General features: G+C 41.3%; 2 protein-coding genes across 2 annotated transcripts; one reads left to right on the forward strand and one right to left on the reverse strand.

Annotated features, from left to right (window-relative positions):
• Positions 1-9,524: 9,524 nt before the first annotated feature.
• On the reverse strand, positions 9,525-12,885 carry LOC122689380 (pleckstrin homology domain-containing family A member 5-like). The gene is given in 2 exon segments (XM_043895764.1): positions 9,525-12,719; positions 12,721-12,885. Coding segments are annotated over 2 exon segments (3,345 nt in total). The 3' UTR covers positions 9,525-9,539.
• Positions 12,886-19,420: 6,535 nt separating this feature from the next.
• LOC122690083 (vomeronasal type-1 receptor 4-like) lies at positions 19,421-20,456 on the forward strand. The gene has a single exon (XM_043897050.1). It carries the CDS (start codon positions 19,554-19,556, stop codon positions 20,454-20,456), a length of 903 nt encoding a protein of 300 aa, XP_043752985.1. The 5' UTR covers positions 19,421-19,553.
• Positions 20,457-23,980: the final 3,524 nt, after the last annotated feature.

The raw sequence follows: 23,980 nt of genomic DNA on the forward strand, positions 1-23,980 counted from the left end.
CTGCTGATGTCACAGTCCTCACATGTGTGGTCCAGAGATAGCTGAGCTCCACTGCTGATGCACAGAGGTATCGAGAGCAAAAGGAGATGAGGCTGACTCCAGGGTGAGTATTTTGGAGTGAGCTGAAGATGGAAGCTTTAGCCTGGAAGGCAGAAGAAATCACAGGGGGTTTTGGCAAAGTAGTGACAGCATCCGAATTGAAGGGCAGGATGAGGCTAAGAAACCTGAGAGAATTCTGGTCTAAGTGAGGTGGACCAGGTGGAGTGAGGGAGTGGCAGGTAATGAGGGTGACGAGATTCCCAAGGAGGCAGATTGGGACTTGGTGACACCTGGATTAGGGGAGTAAAGGGAAGGATGCAGTCACCTTGGCACCCAGGATTCAGATCTTCCCAGTCTCAGCAATCCCCACTCCCTGGGAAACGTTCTTGTTTCCTGCAAACTCACACATGCTTCAGCATCTCCAGTCTTTTGCCTGTAACGTGAACCTCTACCTGCAAGGCCTGCCTTCTCATTTGTCAGGGGAACCAGTAACTCAGTGTGCAGAGTGGGAAAGTGAGACAGAGCGGAACAGTGAGTGTGGAGGAGTCAGAGTGTAGGGGTCAGATCCTGAGGAGCCTCTAAATAGCAGGGTGTGGGGCTTGAACTTTCCCTGAGGGATGGGGACTAGTAAGACCTGGGGAGATCTTTCCAGGGTCAACAAAGCCCAGAGCCAGGGAAGAGGCTGGGATGATGGTCCTGGAGGTGAAGACCTCAGCTGGGCAGTGGGCAGAGGGATCGAGGAAGTGGACTTGATGCCACGTCCCCTTTACAAACCCACAAGAAATTACACAAAGAGCAGCTGAAAGGAAGGCCCATCTCTCCTGTCCCTGGTTCTCATCAGAATATCCAAAGTCTCAGCACATGCCTGTCATCAGTCCTCCCCTGCCTAGCTGTGTATTCCAGATGGAAGAACAGCCCCAGAGTGTGTTGTGGGTGTGATGTGGGCTCTTACAGAGCGACCAGACCAGAACTCCACAAATGTCCCAGAGGAAAGAAAATGCCTCAGTTTCCTCTGGTAGTTTAAGAGCCTCTTCAGCCCAGCCAAAGACGGAAGCTGGCCCTACAAGTTAGATGAGGACAAGTGGGCCATGGCTGGCTTAGTAGCACTGCAGGAGCTGTGATGCACATTGCAGAAATTCTTTTATATGAGTCACTGGGGGTGAACCTGATCTGACCTGAACTGCTCTATTGACAAAAGCTAACTGAGACTGCTGTGTAGAGTTTTATCCCTTTTCTGTGGAATAGAAAGTACAGCAGAAATGTCCTTGTGTCTGGAATACATGGAATATACTGAATTAATAGTAAAAACCACCCACAAAGAGAAGCACAGGCCCCGATGGTTTCACTGAGTTCTACCAAAACATTTGCAAAATTAATAACCAGTTCTTCTCAAACTCTTCCAAAAACAGAAGGGGAGGAAGCACTTCCCAGCTTACTTTGAGGCCAATATTACCCTGATAGCTAAAGCCAGACGAAAACACCAAAATGAAAGAAATCTACACAGCATTTATCCCTTAGAAGCATAGATACAAAAATGCTGACAACCCGAATTCAGCAGCATATAAAAAGAATTGTATACCGTGACCAAATGTAATTTATCTCAAACATTAAAGGTTAGTTTAATATCAAGAAAGTCAATGTAATATACCATGTCATTAGAATAAAATGCAGGGAGAAACACATAATCATCTCAAGTGATGCAGAAAAAGCATCTGGCAAAGTCTAACCCCTTTTTCTGATTAAAAACACTAAAACTAGGATTGAAGGGAAGCTCCTCCTTAATCTGATGAATGGCATCTCCCAAACCGCACAGATAACAATACTTAGAGATGAAAGACTGAGTGTTTTCCACATGAGATCAGCAATAAAATATTCTTGCCACTTCTGCAGACCATACTGGATGTTCTATCCAGAATATTTAGTCAAGGAAAAGCAAAGGCTTGCAGATTGGAAAGGAAGAAGTAAAACTATTTGGAGGTGACATGATCTTATACATAAGAAATCCTAACAAATCCACTAAGAAAAGAAAGCTACCTTGTTTGGGCTTCCCAGGTGGTGCTAGTGGTAAACAATCCACCTACCAATGCAGAAAACTTAAGAGATGCGGGTTTGATCCTGGGTCAGCCAGATCCCCTGGAGAAGGAAATGGCAACCCACTCCAGTATTCTTGCCTGGAGAACTGCACAGGCAGAGGAACCCGGTGGGCTACAGTCCCCGGGGCCACAGAGAGCCGGTCACAACTCAGCACAGCACAGCGGCAAACATGTTTAGCAAGATGGCAGGATACAGGATCAACATGAAAATCATTCGTATTATTGCAGATGATAACAGGTGTTGGGTGAGGATGTGGGAGTACTGGAATCCTCATACTGCTGATGAGGATGTAAAATGGTGCACCCCACTTCGGAAAACATTACCAAGCCAATTCCACTGCTAGGCATATTCCCGAGGGAACTGCAAACGACCACGCAAAGGCTCGTACACAAATGTCGGTAAGATTGTTCACAAGTCAAAATGTGGAACCCGTTCAAATGTTTATCAACTGATGAATGGGTAAATGTATCTATGTAACGGATATTTCTTAGCTATAAACATAAGTGAAGTACTGACATGTGCAACAACACGTTGGAACCTGAAAAAAAAAAAAAAAAAAGATTGTGCTGAGCAAAAGGAGGCACACACAAAAGGCTGATGTGTTGTGCCTTCATTTACAGGACATGTCCACACAGGTAAATCTCTGGAGACAAAGTAGCTGAGGTCAGGGGTCAGGGGCGGGCAATGGACAATGACTCCTTAATGGGTATCAGGTTTCTTCTGGAGGTGATGAAATGTCCTGGAGTTAGTGGAGATGGTTCCCCCACTTGATAAATATACTAACACTTATGCAGTTGTGCCCTACAAAAAGGTGAGTTTTATGGTATATGAATTATGTCTCTATGAAAAGCAATCACCACCAAGCCCTATCTGGCTACCCTGGTCTAGGTAAGTGGATTTGTAAGAATCAAATAGAATTGTTTTCTCTCCTCTCCAGAAAGTTATTTACACCCCCGTTGGCCCTCCGTACCCTTGGGTCAAAAATATTTGGAAAAAATATTCCAGAAAGTTTCAAACATCAGAACTTGTACTTGCCGCATTTATTGTTCAGTCGTTCGGTCGTGTCCAACTCTCTGCAACCCCGTGGACTGCAGCACACCAGGCTTCCCTGTACTTCACTGTCTCCTTGGGTTTGCGCAAACTCATATCCATTGAGTCATTTACATTGCAGTAGGTATTATAAGTAATCTAGAGATGATTTAAGGTATACAAGAGGATGTGTGTAGGTTGTGTGCAATGGTTAAACGTAAGGGGCTTGAGCATACATGGATTTTGGTATTCATGGGGCATTCTGGGGTGAACCCGCATATACTGAGGGATGACTGTTTCAAGTGCTGTTTTCAAGAAGACTTTCTAACACGTTTGCTACCAATTTCTATCTTCATTGCACTATAATTAGAGGATATGTTTGGTATTTTAAAAAATCCTTTGATTACAGCCAAGACTTACTTTGGGCCCAATATGTGGCCGAGTTTTGTAAATCCCTTTGTGTCTTTAAGAGATGTAGTCAGCAATGGCAGCAACATTCTGCAAAGTCCAAAAGGCCAGGTTTATTGTTTGTGGTAGGCAGACCTGCTATTCATTTCTAAATTAATTCAGCTTTTAACAAATTAATACTGAGGAAATTGCTTAACTCCCACTTTTAATTCTAGAATTGCCCACTCTTCCTGTTTTGTTTTTGTGTTATATATTTTGAAGCCATGTTTATAGAGGCATAAAATGAAGACTTTTTGTATTTTTGCTGAATTCAGTCTTTTATCATTATGAAACAGCTTCTTTATACCGAGCAAGACCTTTTCATGTCAAGCCTTGTTTCTCTGAAATTAATATAGATGCATCAGCTTCTTTTGATTAGTATTTTCATGCCATGCTTTTGCCATCCTTTTACTTAAGAACTTTCTGCATCCTTAGGTTTTATATATAGCAATTATAAATGGCACATTTTTGGAAAATCTAGTCTGACAATCTTTGTTAACTGATAATTCCAGTTATACTTAATATGCTTAATGAATATATTTGCACCTAAATCTGCTGCCTCCCTTCATGCTTTCTGATCTTCTATTCTTCTATGTTTCTTTTTCTAATCACCTCTTTGCTGATTGACTTAGGATTTATTTTACTAATTCATTTCTCCCCTCTTCTGGTTTGGAATCCACTGACTCTGCTTGCTTTTAGAAGTTCCCCTAGTGCAGTATTTCCCCACCTGAGTACTCACTGAGGTTTTCAGCTGGATAGTTTCTTGTGGAGGCTGTGCTTTAGGAAGTTTGTCAGCATCCCTGGCGTCCACTCACTAGTCAGCAGTCACAGCACCACCCCTTCTCCATGAACAGCAATGTCTCCAGCATGGCATACACAGTGGAAGGCAAAATCCCTCCTGGCTGAGAACCTCTGCCCTAGAAATTACCACACGCATAACCAACACATTAAAGTCTAACATCAAGACGTTCATCCTCATGGTTAATGTGAGAACCTGAGAATCTTGATGCTCAGAATCCAGAATGGACCAACAGCCTCAGCTGCCTCAGAAGCCTGCTTGTTAGAAGTGCAGAATGTCTGACCACAACAGACCTGTTTGATTTAATATTTAGAATACTTCTTTTGTCTTGTATGCTGGAAATCTTAGTTTTTATGAAATATAAGATATAAAAGTATCACAAGTAGATTATATGTTAGTTACACATTCCACATATCAGGAACGCACATACAACACCTGTAATAGTTCCAGAATGACTAACAAATTTACAAATAGTCTACTGAATGTAGCTTAACATATTCTTTATGGCTCATTTTTTGGAAGAAATTTCCCACTTAATGTGACCTGAGGTTGGTCACATGGCCCTTCTCATCCACCCACTCACACTTGAGAAGTGCTTCAGCCATGGGGTATGTCGAAAAGGTCACTGGCTGAGGGGCCCATCCTCCAAGTTCTCCAGTCCTATCGTTTCCACCTGGAGGGTGACTTGGCTTCTGTGAACTTCATGTTGGGAGAATAAAGTGATGAATGCATGGTGATAAGTGTATTGCTATGAGCAGCACCCCAGCCCACAGGGTTTGCTTGCTGTGTAGGCCTGACCCTTTCTTTAAAAGCTGCAGTTTGCTGCTCCAGGTCCTTGATCCCGTCAGAGTGAAGAGCCCAGGGTGGAGCTGGGATGAGCTACATGGCCCTAATTTCTCATCCCCTGCAGGCCCAAACCTGCAATGGTGCATCACTCGTCTCTTCCATGACACCATTCATGAGAACCGCCACACTAACATTGTCTCCCTATTTGATGTCTCCACTTTGGCTGGAAATTTTTTTTTTTTTTTAACCACCAGCTTCTCCATTCAGCCCTCCAACTGCTTCAACCTAGATGACCTGATAGTGGATGAGTTTGGGGAGCCATTTGGTACCTTTGGGTGCTTTAACTTGAATGGTCAGAGTAGAGGTTCTAGCAGAGCCCCAGAATCACTGTGCTCTCAGGACGTCTGCCTGTGGTGCATGAGATGCAGTTATCGCGGGTGGCTCAGTGGGTAAATAATCCACCTGCAAGGCAGGAGACACAGGAGACACAGTTTTGATCCCTGGGTCAGGAAGATCCCCTGGTGATGGGCATGGGAAGCCACTCCAGTATTCTTGCCTGAAGAACCTCATGGACAGAGGAGATTTGACGGGCTACAGTCCATGGTATCTCAGACATGACTGAAGAGACTGAGCTCACAGGCGCTGGAGAATTACCATGGCTGCAAAAGCAAATAAGGGCCACACGAGGACACTGTGTTCCTGATGTGCAAATTGTCCAGGTGAAGGACAAGATCTTGCATACTATCATCAAGTATGGATGGAAGGCACCAGGTTCATCTTCCCAAATGAGTGATGATAGGCCTGAAGACATCTCTCACATCTTTGTGCTCAAAGACAAGTTCCACACACAGTCTGGCAGGGATGCATCAGTGTGGTCTGGAGTTTATTGTGGAGCCACAAGGACCTGGCTCCTGGCTCCTTTAGTCTATGTGAGTGGATGGTGAAGATGAAAATAATGGGGGGTTTCCATTCATTACCTCCAGGCTGGCTGTTCTTTGCCCCCCGTTTGTTCATTTCCTAGGCATTCCACCTCAGCCTCTTTCTCACTGTCTGCCTCATTTTCCCCTGAGGCAGCATGTGCTTACCTCATGAACACTCCCACCACTACTGGAGGATTTCTTTACCCCACAATGAAATCATCATGACAGGCATGTAGTCTGCACAGGGAGGGTCTCCCCTTTTCCATGGTGCCACCAAGGGGGAAATGTCAGGGTCAAGTTCATATTGTCTCCAGACAGGGTAACATCAAAAGACAGATCCTGACGTATACTTAGGCTTTACTTGCTCTTCCTGGGATCCACATTAAAAATATAAATATTTATATATATAAATAATACACACACACATATATATCTCCAGATCATATCTCCATCTAATACCCTTCCAGTATTAATTCTCCTGGACACTGATGACATTTTCTAAACTTCAGCCACAACAGTGCCTCTGATTCTGGGAAAACACCCCTGACCCTGGGCCTCTTTGGAGTTGCACTGCCTTGTAGAGAGAGGGCAAGGGGAGAACTTGCCCATGTCAGGGCTCAACTTTGATGTCCCTAGCTTGGAAGCCACTTCTATCCAGTGGCTGGAGAGAGACCTGGGTGCTGCTCAAACACAGGAAAAGATCTCTTCTCCAAGTCTGCAAAAAGCACATCTCCTTTACCCTCCAGTTTTTAAACGCCTGCCCTATGCTCCTTCTTCTGGCCGGGGTCCAACAGTCAAACAGCGGGGCTACTGCAGACTCGTGCATGCATCGTTACCCTTCTCACAGAACTGTTTGCCCAGACTCTAGCTTGAGACAGGAAGGAAGGGCAGTAACCTCTCAACACTTTTCATTTTGGACAAGGAGCTGAACAAGGCCCTCGATGGGGTTCTTAATAGCTCTCCTGCTTCCCCACACTTGGAGCTGGAGGGTCTCTTTTCACCAATATTCTAGGTTATATACGCACAGGGTAGGGGAACAGCAGAACAGGAACTGCTCTTCATTTCCATTAAGGCTAAGCTCTAGGGTGGGGAGTAGATTCCAGTCCTCAGCCTCCACTGGGAAAGGGGGCAGCTACTCACCATGAAGAATATCAGGGTCACAGGTTTCCCTCCACCCTTCTGAAGTCAGAGTCTAGCCAACTCAAACTTCTAGTTTCTAATTTTGCAACACATGGAGCTACTTTTCTCTTCTGGAGGCTAGGTGGGTGGGGGTGGGGGACCCAGCTCTACAAAGCCTGTAACCCCACACACCCACAAATATGTGATGTTTAAAATCTTCAGGGAGCAGAGGGAAGGGTCTCTGGAGCCAGGTCCTGGGGGTGGGTCTTTAGGGTTGTTCAGTTTCTCAGTTGTGTCTGACTCTTTGCGACCCCATGGACTTCAGCATGCCAGGCTTCCCTATCCTTCACTATCTCCCGGAGTTTGCTCAAATTCATGTCTTTACTAGATTTTTTTTTTTTGGCAAGCCCCTGGATTTTTTTTTTGAGGTTTGAAAAATCATAGTAAAAATACTCATAAAATTTACCATCTTAACGATTTAAATTGTCCAGATAAGTGGTATTAAATATATCCATAATGTTATGCAAACATCACCATATCCAGCTCCATAATTCATTTCATCTTGTAAAACTGAAACTCTATGCCCATTAAACAACAATTCATTAACTTTTCATTTTCCCCTTCCCCCAGTCCCCGGAAACTACTACTCTACTTTCTGTCTCTAATGATTTTGACTGCTGTTAACTATCTCACATACGTGGAATCATACAGTATTTGTCCTTTTGTGAGTGGTCTATTTCTCCTAGCTTAATGCCCTTGTTAACCGAAAACAAAAAAACAGCATTTTACCAGACAAGTGGGTTTATGCAGGAGCAGCAGAGAATTGCAATTTGGGACAAGCAAACTCTGGTGAAACATATCGAAGTCCAGTGAAGCAAGTAAGAGGAAACTTTTATAGAGGAGAAGAGGCAGTTGGGAGGGGCTGTTATAAACAAAAAGTCCTTTGGAGGAAACTGAGAGTTCAAAGTGTAGTGGCTTCTCATTGCGTTGTGACAGTCTCTCATTGGTTGAGCTGTTGTCTGGCTTCCTGTTGCTAGTGGTAGTAGTCAAGTAGTGTCACTTCCTGTCAGAAAATGCAAGGTAACAAGCATCTCTTTCTTGCTGGGATCTGTATTGCGATCCAGCGGTACATGTGTGAGTGCTCCCCCTGCTGGTCACCCAACAACATTTTAGTGAGATTTTCCTTTATTCACATTTCTCAAGTTTCATTCACATTGCATTATATTGCAGAATTTCCTTTCTTTTAGATTTTATGTCTATACTGTATTTTACTTATCTGTCCATCTGTTGATGAACTGTTGCATTGTTTCCATGTTTTAGCTATCAAATATCTGTTTGGGACCCTGCTTCTGATTCTTTTGTATAGATACCCAGAAGTAGAATTGCTCATTCATATAGTTATTCTGTTTTTGATTTCCCGAGGAGCTGCCATCCTGTTTTCTTTTTCTTTTTTTTTTTAAGAACATCAACATTTATTTAACATCATAAAAAAGAAATGAGATATGAACATTTGCATTTAAACAATAGTAAGTAGCCTTTAATACTTACATTACGTGTGCTCATTGTATAATATATACACAATGAACATAATTACATTTGTACACAAACTAAGTACTGGATTTGAAAACCTGCTTATTGCTGTACACATCTAGTCCAATGAAGTAGAAGCCCAGTACTTCAAAATACCTACATTTTAAATTGCATTTTAAGAAAAAGTAAGCGGTAACATTTGTGTTTAAGCTGACAAGAGTGAGGCAGTAACTGCTGACAATGCATTCTGACTGAGAAATAATTAGAGCAGGAAACAAGACATACTTCACTTAGCAATAATAAAATGGCACATTTTAAATATATATATAAAATTTTTACAAGTCAAGTGTGAAACAAAGCATTGCAGTAGCTGAAATGGGAGGAAGGAAAAAAAAAAAGGAAAACAAGCTTCACTGGAAATAATAACTAAATTTCTGTACCGAAAAGTGAAAAGAAATATAAATCCACCCAGACTTTAGAAACACCAAAACCTGGAGATCAGCAACTACATAAGCTCTGGCTGTAGACCGCAAACTAAGAAGCACCTTTACTTATGTGCTTTGAAATCATAGCAGCAAGCTGGTGTCAGAGTATTAACCTTGAGATTACATTACAGAACCTTGAGTGTACATATGGGCCATTAAAGCTGTTTTGGAATAAACATTTTCCAGAAGTGATAAAATGATGCTCTGTGGCCAAAAGCATCAGAACTATGAATTTCATAGATTTAAAATATACCATACAATATCTTCTCACATTGCCAAAGGTCCATGTCCTCAGCTCTGAATGGTTTCAGCAGAAGTCAGTATAGCTGCCATTGTCTGATTTCCTCTAGAAGCCTCAGGAGTTAGTTCGTAAGAAAGAACATTTTCTTCCTGCTCATGAATATCGTCCTTTGTATCTTCTGCAGGGGGGCCTTCTGGTTTATGATTTGGGATCTGTGACTCCTCTTGAGGGCTGTATGGCACATGCTCAGGCATCTCTTTTTTGTCTCCTTCTTTATCCATCACTTCCTCAGAATTCACTCCATTTGGCTCAGGTGTGAAAAGTGTTTCAGAAAAAACATTTTCACTTTTTTTAAACTCTTCGCTGAAATCCGTATTTTGAGGTTCAGCTTCTTTTAGTTGAACAGTGTCTGTGGCAGGAGGGTCACGGTTTGGCTTCATGTCATTTTCTCTGATGGCAGCGTCCAGGTCCTTAGAGTTATCATCCTTTCTTCGAGCCTGGGTAATCCTGAATGGATTTTCCCTTAAGTTTGAAGGACTTGGTAAGGGTGACTGGTCTAAAGCACCAATAAGATTTAATCCTTTTTTCTTTTCCCTTAAGCATGCTTGTTGATGCCTTCTGATTCTCTCCATTTGTTCTTCCACAGTCATCCTAGGTCGAGTGCTTTCAGCCAAACAGAGCTGTTCCACTGCACTTCTTGGTCGTTCCGTTCTTGAATCCATCATCTTCTTAGTTTTCCTTAATGTTACATATGAGGCTATTGTCGAAGATTCGGGTGTTGGTGATTTTGTTCTTGGAGGGACTACTCCAACAGGAAAGTGGGAACCTTTAACAGAAGTTTCTATTTCCGAAGCAGGTTCTGATTTTTCTTCACCATTACACTCATCAACTTCTGCCACTGTTGTTAATTCTGGCTCACTCTTGTAGAGTCTATAATCTGGACCCTCGTTTTTGTACTTAACTGTTGAGAAAGGCTTTGATCCTATCATACCTGTTTCCGAAGTGCCCTTCTGCTGCTTGTGTTTGCTCAGCCCTTCCATGACATCCTGAATTCTCCAGAGTTCTTTCTGAATTTGGGCACGCTGAATTCCTGCTGATTCGGTCTGGACTTCACCGAGGCGATCCAGCTGCTCTTGCATCTGGTTCCTGGTAACAGTTACATCGTACTCTAACTTATCATATTCTCTCCACGCTCGTTCCAGTTCTGCAGTGGCACGGGAGAGCTCACGACACATGCTGAGGAGTCCGTTTTGTAAATCATCCCTCTGAAGCACCACGCTCTGAATGGCTGCTGGGTTATCTGCATTCATTTCTATCTCTTGGCTGGCTGACAGCAAAGCTTGCTCAAGCGTGTATTTCTCCTTGTGGAGCTGCTGAAGTTTCTCCTCCAGAGCGTGTACCACTTTATCTTGCTCACACAGTCGGCTTAACTTGGCATCAATATCTACCTCTTCAGGTCTGTATTTGTATAATGTTCCTCTGCATTCGTCCTGTGACAGCGTTTTGCCTTGGAGGCTCTGGGGACTAACAGACTGTAAAGTAAGGCCAGCTGGCATTGACCTCCTGTCAGTCAGGTACATGTGCTTGGGATGATGGGCCCGGTGCCTGCGGTCTATGGTCATGTCTCTGCGCTCTATGGTCATGTCTCTGCACTCTATGGTCACGTCTCCCCTCTGAATTGGTGAAGACACTTTCGATCTGTAGGTCCACTGAGGGGAGAAGCCCTGATAGGCGGCTATGGAGCCGTGGGAGGGTGACGTGGGGATGGAGTGCATCATCTGGTCGGAGGTGTTGACCATGGTTTTGAGGCTGGTCAGGGCACCGTGGTGAGGGAGGGTGCCCTGCTTGTTGTAAAACTGGCGCTGCTGCCACTCATATAGCTGCCACATGGTGTCGTCCCGCATGGATCTCCGCTTCTCCTCGGCGCCGGGTCCCGCTGCCTTGTCGTGGGCCGAGGGCGTCACGCTGCAGATGCTCTCCGGCCTGGTCTTGCTGTTTCTCGGGAGGGTTCTGTAGCCTTCCGGGTAGCGGGCCATGACTGGGGCTCTGTGGCTTGGCATGTTTCTTGGCAACATTTGGTAAGAGATTACTCCCCTGGTTTCCTCTTCATGACCTCTTCCCTTCTGGATTTTAATCCACTGCTCCAGCTGTTGCATTGAATTCATTCTCTGTGTGACTCGATCAGCCTCTGTGTGTAAGGGCCCCATATTGGGGTGACTTCCACCTCTAAGATCTGCCAGGCTCACATTGACTGTTTTGTTCTCTGAGCTATTCAAATTGACTGGCCTGTAGTGTCCAGTCTGACCTGGGCACGTTGACCCGCTCTCATATTCAGACGACAGAGAATTCAACTTTACACTATTAATTTTTGTTAAAGGTCTATCTTGTCCATCCTTCTGAAATCCATATTTTTCAGCTTCTAATGCCTTTTTTTCTTCGTTTCTGCTCATTTCCTTGTTTTTCTGGTTATTTTGGACCTCTGGTTTAATTAGAACTCTATGATTGGGAAAGTTATTGATCTCTTTAGCTGGTGCATTTTCAGATGTAATCTTATCCACTCTTTTCACAGGTTCTGTCTGCACCAGGGCAGCGTCTAACATGGCTTTCATCCATAACTCCATTTCCTTTCCTGTGTCAGTACAGAAATAGTAGGTCCGCATGTTCGGATGGGCAGCCTTAAAAGCATATTTGCGATTAATGTGATCCTCTGAGGTAAGCAGAGCTATCTGAAAACTGGGCAACAGTATGCTTCCCAGAATACCCTCTTCTTTCTCATCTCTGTAATAGAAGAGGCAGAGATCAGAAAGTACGAACCAGCGTTTCTTCCACAGCTTCATGACAGTGCTGTCCTGTTTATAAAGCCAACCTCGTCTGACCACAGGTGCATTAGGATTCCTTTTAATTGAATTTGATCTCTTCCCAAAATTATGAACTTTTTTTGAGGCCCGTGAAGTCCTCCCTACAGGGCTCATTGGATGCACCGCATAGTCTGAAGTCATGTTATAGTTAGAAGCTTCATTTATCATGCTTATAGGTCGTTCCTTTTTTTCTTCAGATGTCATGGTTGCAACAGTCTGTTCATTTACTACAAAAATACAATTGTCCTGGGACGGCTGTCCGGTGACTGGATGTTTACAGGTCACTTTCCTTTCATTATGGTTTATATAGTATCTTGCACCTTCAAAAGTATATGCTTCTTCCCAGCCAGTTGGCAAATCTGTGCTCTGCCGCCAGTGCCCCGTGCCCGGTGACCACGGCCTCGCCGGTGATGGGGTGCAGCCAGGTGGTGCTCTTTGCCTCCTCGTTGATGAAGAAGACGAGGCCGCCCCTGGTGATCCCGTAAGTCCAGGAGCGGGGCAGGGAGCAGATCCACTCCAGGTTCAGATCCGCCGCCATGTCTGATCAACAGCCTCCGCCGCCGCCGCCTTCTCCTGCTGCCGCCGCGGCTGCCAAGGGAGGGAGCGAGCCAGCGAACGAGCAGAGCAAGCGCGGCCAGAGCGCGCCTCCCCGGCCCGGCGCGCCCCCGCGCCTAGATTTTATGTCTATACCGTATTTTACTTATCTGTCCATCTGTTGATGAACTGTTGCATTGTTTCCATGTTTTAGCTATCAAACATCTGTTTGGGACCCTGCTTCTGATTCTTTGGTATAGATAACCAGAAGTAGAATTGCTCCTTCATATAGTTATTCTGTTTTTGATTTCCCTAGGAGCTGCCATCCTGTTGTCCAATGACTGTGCCATCTTACCTTTCTGCCCAACAGTGCATAGAATTCCAAGTTCTCCACATTCTTGTCATCACTTGTTGTCTTCTATTGTTTTGACAGTAGCTATCTTAATGGCTGCAAGATGGCATTTCACTGTAGTTTTGATCTGCATTCCCCTAATGGATAGTGATGTTGATCATCTTCTCATGTGCTTGTTTGTCATTTGTATATCTTCTATGGAGAAACGGCCTTTCCCAAGTCCTGAATTGGGTTGTTTCTCGGTTGGTTTTTTGTTTAAGAATTTTCTGCATATTTTGGATATTAATGTCTTATCAGGTATATGATTTGCAAATGTTTTCTCTTATTCAGTGAATTCTTTTTTTACTCTGATGATTCTGTCTTTGATACACAAAAGCTTTTTAAATCTTAGGAGGTCCAGTTTGTGTTACCTGTGGCTTTAGTGTCACATCCAAAGAAATCATGGCCAAGTCTAATGTTGTGAATTTTTCCCTGTATTTTCTTCTAAGAATTTTATTGTTTGAGGTCTTACATTTAGGTCTTTGATCCATTTTGAGTTAATTTTTGTATGTAGGGTTAAGTAAGGGTCCAACTTCCTTCTTTTGCATGTGCATATCCAATTTCCCCAGGCTTATTTGTTGAAAGAACTGTCCTTTTCCCTCATTGCCCAGAACATGGGTAAGAAGATTTCCACTTGTTCCAGGAAGCATTCTCGTATCCCCTAACCAGGATTGTGTAAGATCTTTGTAATTTTCTCTTTGAGAAAGTCATGTCTGTCTCAGCATCACATCCTTATCATCATGACTATTAAAGAATGTGAAGAAATGTCTTAGATTTTATCCTACATGCAAGGTAACAAATTATCCTGTCAACTTCATGAGTGCTGTCAGAAGGCATGAGACTCCTGGGTCTGAGAAGAAAGATTTTATTACTCATGACACAAGAACAGCAAGAGCTTTGTGTTTTCATTTGTTCTTCTTGTCTGTATCAGCCTTCTCAGAGGTGATAAAAGAGGCCCAGGTGGATACAATACACATAATAGGTGTACATCACAAGTGCAGGTGTGAAGGTTAAGAAATACAAATATTTTAACATTGGTCACGAACAAACCTGCCCAAATTTTGCCTCAGAGGAAGGCATTATTTTTATTATGTGGATCAAGTAATTAACCTGTCCTTTTCCCTGGAGAATACACTGTAGACATTATCTGAAGCTGATTGATGTATGAGAAGTTCTTGATAATTTAGGACAGAAGCTGACACAAGCTGTGAGGAAACTTAAGAGAGCAAAACTTGTCTCTTAGCACCGTGCAATGTTCCCTTTAAAACGTGAGCCTAATTAACCTTCTAAACAAAAAGGCCCACTGAAGCTTTCTGGTCCCAAGACTAAACTTAACTGTGTGGCACACTGGAGTTGTAAATATTGGAAGAGACAAGAAGAGATGGGGTCACCAGGAACTTTGACAGAAAACCAGCTCCAAGGGTGAGGCGATGTCAAACTGGATGAGGCAATGATAGATGACAGCAAATAAAAAGCAAGGCAAGCACAGCATTTTCAGAAGAAATGGAAGTGGATTATCTTGGACCGCAAAGAGACAAGTTACTACTGACATATATCACAAATTATTCTGAATAGTTTGCTGATGTAAATTTTAAAGATATAAAATGATGCTTTTAGAGGAAAACAGAGAACATTTCTGAGCTCTCACAGGAAAAGACAGGTCTTAAACAGAGCAAAAATACCAACTCTAAAGGAGGATATGGCAAATGAGCTTGTATTGAAGTTAAGTGCTCCTACTCATGAAAAGAGAAGATAGAAATCAAGATAGAGAATTCATTTCAGCTTGCAAAACTGAAACTGTAACTACCCATCTCTCCTTCCTGAGTACCCTAACAACTCCCTTCCTGCTTTTATTGCTGTGATTTTTACTATGATAAATATCTCATAAAAGTGGAATCATACTGTGTTTGCTTTTTGTGACTGGCTTATTTCACTTTATATAGTATTCTCAAAGTTTATCCATGTTCTGGCATATATCATTATTTCCTCCTCTTTAAGCCTAAATAATATGCCATTGTATGTATATACCAGTTTATTTTTGTATATGATATAAGAAACGATTCCAGTCTGATTGCTTTGCATGTATCTGTCCAGTTTCCCAACACCATCTATTGAAGAGGCTGTCCTTGCCTTATTGTATCTGCTTGTCTCCTTTGTCATAGAGAAATTGACCATTAAGTGTAGATTCACTTCTGTTCTGTTTATTCTGTTCCATTGATCTATGTGTCCATTGATCTTGTGTCAGTACCACACTGTTTTCATGCCTATAGTTTTATTTATAGTGTAGTTTGAAATTGGGAGCAAGATAGCTACAGCTTTGTTTTTCCTTCTCAAGATTGTTTTGTGTATTCAGGGTCTTCTGTGTTTCCATAGAGACTTTATGCCTTCACTCCAGGCTTTCCCCACCATGGTTTTATTTGGGTATGAATACATACCTGTTCACTGTTATGCCATGAAACACACTATCTTTCTTACCCCCTGACCCGTGAGTAGGTAATGCTCACATGGATTATAAAGTCCATGGAATTCTCCAGGCTAGAATACTGGAGTGGGTAGCTGTTCCATTCACCAGGGGATCTTCCCAACCCAGGAATGAAACCCAGGTCTCCCACATTGCAGGCATATTCTTCACCAGCTGAGCCACCAGGGAAGCCCAATTTTAAGGCAGCTTATAGCAAATATTGTCTGTGGATTGTTGCAGGGTGAAAGGATTACAAGCAGAGGAAAGGATGCCATTTTCCTGCATCCAGAAGTCTGGAGATACACCTGTTCTTCTGTATATGAAATCATCATCCAGAGATACACAGAGACCATGTAAGTTGATTTTATGAAGGTGAACGTGACCGTGTGAGTTCATATGAATATGTGTCATGTGTTTAGGAATATGATGTGAGTTTGTGTGTGGTGAGCATGTGCACAAGTGTTTGTGAGTTTTAAACTATAATTGTGTAAGTACTATATACATAAGTATGCGAGTGTTAATGCACATGGGTGTTTGCATCTGCCTGTAAGTATTTAAATGAGTTTGTGTGCAGACTTGGTTGCCCACCAAGTGTGGCTCCAAACCCTTAACTTGAAAATCGGCAGTGATTACATCATGACACTGCATCAAATGTAAATGTATTTATATGAAAAACCAGATTTCTTGCAACTCCTAATTTATATTTCTTAATTATCAGAGTATGAAGTGCTCATTCTGGAAAAATAGCATAATTAATTAATTAATGTAGAGCACTGTGTTAACTATTTTATCTCTTTGAATGAAGTAATTGAGCATTGGTTCATTTGGTATTTACAAGAATGGTAGAATCTGTCTGTTGAGCCATCAGAACTAATTGCTCTTTTGGGAGACACTCATTTTGAACTTTCTCATTTTTTTCCATGTATATTGTTCTGTTGTGTGTCAGTTGCTCAGTCATGTCTGACTCTTTGCGACCCCATGGACTGTAGCCCACCAGGCTCCTCTGTTCATGGGATTCTCAAGGCAAGAATACTGGAGTGGGTTGCCATTTCCATCTCCAGGGGATCTTCCCAACCCAGGGATGGAACCTGCATTTCAGGCAGATGCTTTGCCGTTTAAGCTACTAGGGAAGCCTCATATGGTTCTGTGTCTGATTCTAATTGCTAATGGAGGTCAATAATCATAAAGTAAATTTCCCTACAACATCTCCATGTTGATAGGTGTTGATTTATGCAAGTCATCCAATTAACTGGCTCTGATTTGTGCTGACATTTTCTATCATGAGTGATGTGTCCTGTTCTTCCTTTTACTTGTATCTCTTTGAATGTTTTTCTAAGGTATTTTGTCCCATTCCATTTCTCTAACAACATTTTAATTGATTATTCAGTTTAATGGTCTGAAGATTAGGAGAGCACTAGTTTCAAGGTAGAGAAACATCTCAGGGAAGTACAGAATGCAGAGGGACACACCGTTTATGCCAGTCCTTTATGTGTGTGACTTCAGAAAGTCCAGCTTTCCTCAATGTGAGATCATGTCTGCCTTCAGGGATCATGGACATTAAGAAGGCTCTTGGAAACCCTCTTTTAGTCACCTAAGGGTGCTAACTAGAAACTTGTAATTGTTTCCAGTAATTAACAACTGAGACAGAAGTTTCCAGAAGTGTTCTCAAATCCCAGGCCTGCACTCCCATTACTGCTGCAGGTGAAATGATAATTGCAGCTTTGATGGGAGAGGGGGGAGGACACAGCATCTCAAACCCATATATCAGGATCCAGTTGCCTCCCTCCCACACAGACACTGGGTGTAATGACCACCAAGAAGCCCCCTCTTCTGACAGCAGGAAGGTGTCAGGTAAGTGTTTTCCATCTCATTCTAAGCAGCAGAGTCTGTAAGAGGAAGTCAGATCAAGATTCTGGAGAAGAGATCATATCAGACAAAGGCAATCTTCTGTGTAGTAACTTGATTCAGTGCCAACAGCAGGCAGAAAAGTGGAGTAAGTCTGAGGCGCGAGCTGAGCTAATATTGAGAGATGGGTTTCTAGAACCCACAGCAATCTCTAAAGACCCTTCATGCAATCAAATGTAATCCTCTGACAGTTTCTGTTGTGACTCAACCCAAGTTACAGCAAAACCTGATTTTTAAGGTGCTTAAAAATATTTGTGATGAGAAGGGTGCTAGTCCACATTGGGGAAATGTCATTTGTGAATAAGTGTATGGTCTATCATTTGGTAATATTTAAGCTATTTGATAACTCTACTGAAAAAAACTTTGCTTCTCACTGAGTTAAAGCTCTTGGATTTAACTCATTCATGTCCATCAAAGCCTTTTCTAGACAAAGAATGAAACTGCACACGTGACACAATTCCCATAAAGATATTTTTCTCAACTTAAAAAAAATTGTATTTTAAGTGGCAAAATACATTTGTAAAATCGATCTGCTGTTGAGTTTACCTTACAGGATTTATAGACTCCATGTTCAAGATGACTAGAAGTTCACCACTAATCCATACAGGTTTGCAATAAAATGTATGATGGATCTGAAGAAATCATCTAATCCCATGCAGAAAGTGTATCTAAATGGAACAACTTGAATAGAAAGGGTTGCTCCAATCCTGGATGTCTGATGCAATTAGTGTAGACAGTAACTTTGCCTCTACTGAAAACCTCTGTAGTGTGTTAATTCTGGTGAGGCTATTGTTATTCTTAGATTTAAAGAACAGTTGACATGGTAATTGCAAGTTAGAGGCAGCAGCTGGCAGTATCCTAGCATGTTCATTCTCTTTTTGTTTTTAAATAGGCTACTATCAATCCAAAAATCCAGTCTCTGAATTTATAAAATGTACAAGAATACATGCCTTGCAGATGCTATTTTACATATATGTCTGGTATGTCAGTGGCATGCACTAATCTTATTTCTTTGTTGCTATTTTTGTTTAGCTCTGGTATTAACAAATATATAGCTATATGAATTGAAAACAATAATAATTCAGTTTTTGCTTACCCTCTTTTATCATGTATTAGTATTTTATGGCTGAAAGTTTACAATGTTACTTGTGCTTATTCAATAATTCCTGTGATGGGTACATTTTACCTGCTTTTCAGACATAAAAACATCCTAATACCATCCCAATACTGAGCCATTCTCATCTTCGTGACATTACATAATCTTGGGCAGCTTCCTGCCATATGCCATACTCTACTGCCAGCAGTCCATGTATATGTATTAAGACATCTAAAACCTAACACATAGTACATAGTGCCCTACAGAATAAAGCTTTACAAAAATGGAATCTTCTTATATATAATGAAAATATAAAAGACCATGGGTCTAAAATCAAGTTAAGAAGTTGTGAAATCAAAATTAAACATACGTATAGATTATTATTTGAACACAACTGACTGGTTTTTGGCAGAGCTGGTAGTTCAGTGCACTTTCTTGACCAGCCTAATGAGGTTCTAAAGTCCTCACTCTGCCCTGTGCAGCAGATCTCAAGAAATATGGAACCTCTCTGTGTTACCTTTCCCTGAAAAAATTGAAGTCACAGAAATCCCGGGCTCGTGGATTTGTGAAGAATGAAGTGATACCATGGAGTGCCTTCAGCAAGTAATTCTGCATATTAAGTGCTCTTTCAGTGTTATACATTGAACCCTTTTAAGGCTACTAGTAGCAGAAAAGCATAAAGCAAAATCTTCCCAGTGGGACCTGAGGATAAGTGGAGAATATTGGATTTCAATAGACATGATTCACGCAGCCCACGCCTGATGTTCCCATACAGACACTAACTCACGAGACAAGTACCAGTGACTGTGAACTGAGAGGATGGCCAGCAGCTTTCTCATAATAGGCATGATCATCTTAACACAGACCGTGGTTGGAATCCTGGGGAATTTCTCACTCCTTTGCAGTTATATCGTCCTTCACTTCATGGGTTACAGGTTAAGGTCCACAGATTTGATCCTTAAGCACCTGATTATGGCCAACTCCTTGGTCCTCCTCTCTAAAGGAGTCCCACACACAATGGCAGTCTTTGGGTTGAAGCATATCCGCAGTGATTTTGGCAGCAAACTTCTCTTCTTTCTGCACAGAGTGGGGAGGGGAGTGTCCATCAGTAGCATCTGCCTCTTGAGTGTCTTTCAGGTGATCACGATCAGTCCCTGGAACTCCAGGTGGGCAGCACTGAAAGTAACAGCTCCCAAGTACGTGGTTCCCTCTATTTTCCTGTGTTGGATCCTGCAAATGCTGGTAAATGTCATTTTTTCTATCTATACAGATACCAAAATGAGTGACAGAAACAACACAAGCAATAAAGATTTTGGATACTGTTCTACTATTCTTACTGACCAGAAGAGTAGAAAAACCAGACACGCCTTGCCTGCAGCATTGCTGTTGTTCCGTGATGTTTTATGTTTGGGGCTCACGCTCTGGGCTGGCGGCTCCATGGTTCTCATCCTATACAGACATAAGCAGCAGGTCCAGCACATTCCTAGGACTTATGCCTCCTCCAGGTCCTCCCCTGAGTCCAGAGCTACTAAATCCATCCTTCTCCTCGGGAGCACCTTTGTCTGCTTTTATATTCTTTCCTCCATCTTTCAAGTTCTTTTGGCTCTTTTTGATCCACCCAGCCAGTTCCTTGTGGACATCACTATAATCATTGCAGCATGCTTCCCAACTGTCAGCCCCTTTCTGCTCATAAGCCATAACTCCAGTGTACAAAGGCTCTAATTTGCCTGGAGAAGAAATGCAAAGTCCTCCACTATTATGAGGAAAGTGTGAATTTAATTATTTCTATAATGATTGGTTGCCAGTTCATTTATTCACCCTCAGAATCCTAATTGAAAATTTTAATCTTAAGATAATATTATACCAGACATGCAAAGTGACTTCTTCAATATAGAGACCAATTGAAATATATTGTCATGAAATATGAATATATAAATGAAGTTTTCTTGTAGAAAAGTTCAGATTGATGCAATAAACAACAGGTCTTGAAATGATGCGCATATTATAAGGTGTTCAAATGTGTTACTTTCAGTCTAACAAAATGAATTTCCCAGAAATGAAGTAGGTATGGAATTATAGATAAAAGTATACAAGAAAATGGATCACTTTGTACAGTCATCAAAAATAAAACTGAAGAAATTAATGTCCTCACAGAGGAAAGAATAACCTGGGTAGCATTTGAAGGTAAAATCAGGTAAGAGTTTGGGAGCCAGTTACAAGTTTATAGTTAACATTGTTACGAGAGATTGCAGTATTTATTAGAAAGAGTCTTAAAATATTTTCATGTAGAAATGAGCAGTTTGAAGTGAAGTACAATAAGAAAACACACTGAAAGAAAACTATATTTCAGTAGTTTTTTAATCTGAAATATATTTGACATATAACATTGTGTAAATTTAAAATGTAAGATTTGGTAATTTGTTACATGTAAATATTGTAATATGACTGCCATTACAACCACATATCACAATGCAGAACTCTTTTATGTTAAATTTTTCATTTAATTATTGTTGATTTACAGTATTATAGTAGTGGCAGAGGTACAACATTGCGGTTCAATAAATAGGTTATTTTCTTTAAAGCTATTAAGAACTGTTGGCTATATTCCCTGTGCTGTAAAGTATGTCCTTGTAGTTTATTTATTTTACACATAGTAGTGTGTACTTCTAAATCTTTACTCTGTGTTGCCCCTTCCCACTTTCTCTCCCCACTGGTAAAGACTAGTTTATTCTCTATGTGCAAGAGTCTTTTTCTACATCATTATTTTCATCCATTTGTACTAGTTTTAGATTCCATATGTCAAGTGATAATATAAAGTATTTGTCTTTCTCTGTCTGACTTAATTCAATAAACAGAATGATATCCAGGTCCATCTATGTTAGAAAGAGCAAAATTTTATTTTTAAGGGGTGAGGAATATTCCATTGTGTGTGTGTGTGTGTGTGTGTGTGTGTGTGTGTGTGTATACTGTGTTAATTAGTTAGTTTTCTGGTGGAGATATTAGGGTTTTCTATATAAAGTATCATTTCTCTATAGTAGTGACAGTGTTACTTCTTCTCTTAGGCGTTGGATGTTTCTTATTACATATTTGTTCAAATGCTGTGGCTAGGACCACCACACTGTTAAACCAGAGTGGCAAGAGTGAGCATCCTTCCCTTGGTCCTGATTTTAGAGGAAAAAGCTTTCAGATATCCACCTCTATGGGTTTGTCATAAATGGCCTTTATTATGTTGAGATGTGTTTTCTCTATGCCCATTTTTCTGAGAGTATTTACCATGAATGGATGTTCGATTTTGTCAATGTTTTTTCTACATCTGTTGACACAATCTTGTGTTTCTCTTCCTTTTTTTAATGTGGTGTATCACATGGACTGATTTGTGGATTTTTAACCCTCCTTGCATCTCTGGAGGTATGCTACATGATAATCATTTATGATACACTTTATAGATTGTTGAATTCTATCTGCTAATATTTTCTTGAAAAATTTTTTCAACCATATTCATCAAGAAAATGATCTTTAATTTTCTGTAGGCTCTCTTTATAGTACTGATATCAGTGTAGAGATAGCCTGATAGAATAAATTTAAGAGTGTTCCCCTCCTCTTCAATTTTTTGGAATAGTTTAAGAAAGATAGATGTTATTTTAAAAATTATTTCCTAGGATGACATGTGACATGCTCAAGTCCTGGACATTTTTTTCTGGGAGGTTTTTTATTCAGTTCAGTTGAGTTCAGTCGCTCAGTCAAGAGTCATAATGACTCTTTTCAACCCCATGAATCGCAGTACACCAAGCCTCCCTGTCCATCACAAACTCCCAGAATTTAACCAAAATCATGTCCATTGATTCGATGATGCCATCCAACCATCTCACCCTCTGTCATCCCCTTCTCCTTACACCTTCAATCTTTCCCAGCATGAGGGTCTTTTCCATTGAATCAACTCTGTGCATGAGGTGGCCAAAGTATTGGAGTTTCTGGTTGAACATCAGTTCTTCCAACGAATATTCAGGACTGATTTCCTTTAGGATGGATTGGTTGGATCTCCTTGCAGGCCAAGGGACCCTCAAGAGTCTTCTCCAATACCACAGTTCAAAACCATCAATTCTTCTGCGCTCAGCTTTCTTTCTAGTCCAACTCTCACATAAATACATGACTACTGGAAAAACCATAGCCTTGACTAGATGGACCTTTGTGGACAAAGTCATGTCTCTGCTTTTTAATATGCTGTCTAGGTTGGTCATATCTTTCCTTCCAAGGACTAAGCATCTTTTAGTTTCATGGCTGCAATCACCATCTGCAGTGATTTTGGAGCCCCCCCAACATAAAGTCAGCCACTGTTTCCACTGTTTCCCCATCTATTTACCATGAAGTGATGGGACCAGATGCCTTTTCTTCAAAAAGGACAACTTTCCAATATTGAACCAGGAAGAAATAGATAATCTCAACAGACCCATCACAAGCACAGAAATTGAAACTGTAATCAGAAATCTTCCAACAAACAAAAGCACAAGACCAGATGGCTTCACAGCTGAATTCTAACAAAAATTTAGAAAAGAACTAATGCCTATCCTACTCAAACTCTTCCAGAAAATTGCAGAAAAAGGTAAATTTCCAAACTCATTCTATGATGCCACCATCACCTTAATACAAAACCCTGACAAAGATGCCACAAAAAAAGAAAATTATAGCCCAATACCACTGATGAACATAGATACAAAATCCTTAACAAAATTCTAGCAAACAGAATCCAACAACATATTTAAAAGATCATACATCATGACCAAGTGGGCTTTATCCCAGGAATGCAAGGATTCTTTAATATCTGCAAATCAATCCATGTAATACACCACATTAACACATTGAAAGATAAAACCGTATGATTACCTCAATAGATGCACAGAAAGCCATTGACAAAATTCAACATCCATTAATGATAAAAACCCTCCAGAAAGTAGGAAGAGAAGGAACACACCTCAACATAATAAAAGCTATATATGACAAACCCACAGCAAACATTATCCTCAATGTTGAAAAAATAGAAAGCACTTTCCCTAAAGTCAGGAGCAAGACAAGGTTGCCCACTCTCACCACTACTATTCAACATAGTTTTGGAAGTGTTGGCCACAGCAACCAGAGCAGAAAAAGAAATAAAAGGAATCCAAATTGGAAAAGAAGAAGTAAATCTCTCACTGTTTGCAGATGACATGATTCTCTACAGAGAAAACCCTAAAAACTTCACCAGAAAATTA

Source organism: Cervus elaphus, chromosome 4, assembly GCF_910594005.1.
Source record: "Cervus elaphus chromosome 4, mCerEla1.1, whole genome shotgun sequence".
In the NCBI taxonomy this organism is placed as follows: domain Eukaryota; kingdom Metazoa; phylum Chordata; class Mammalia; order Artiodactyla; family Cervidae; genus Cervus; species Cervus elaphus.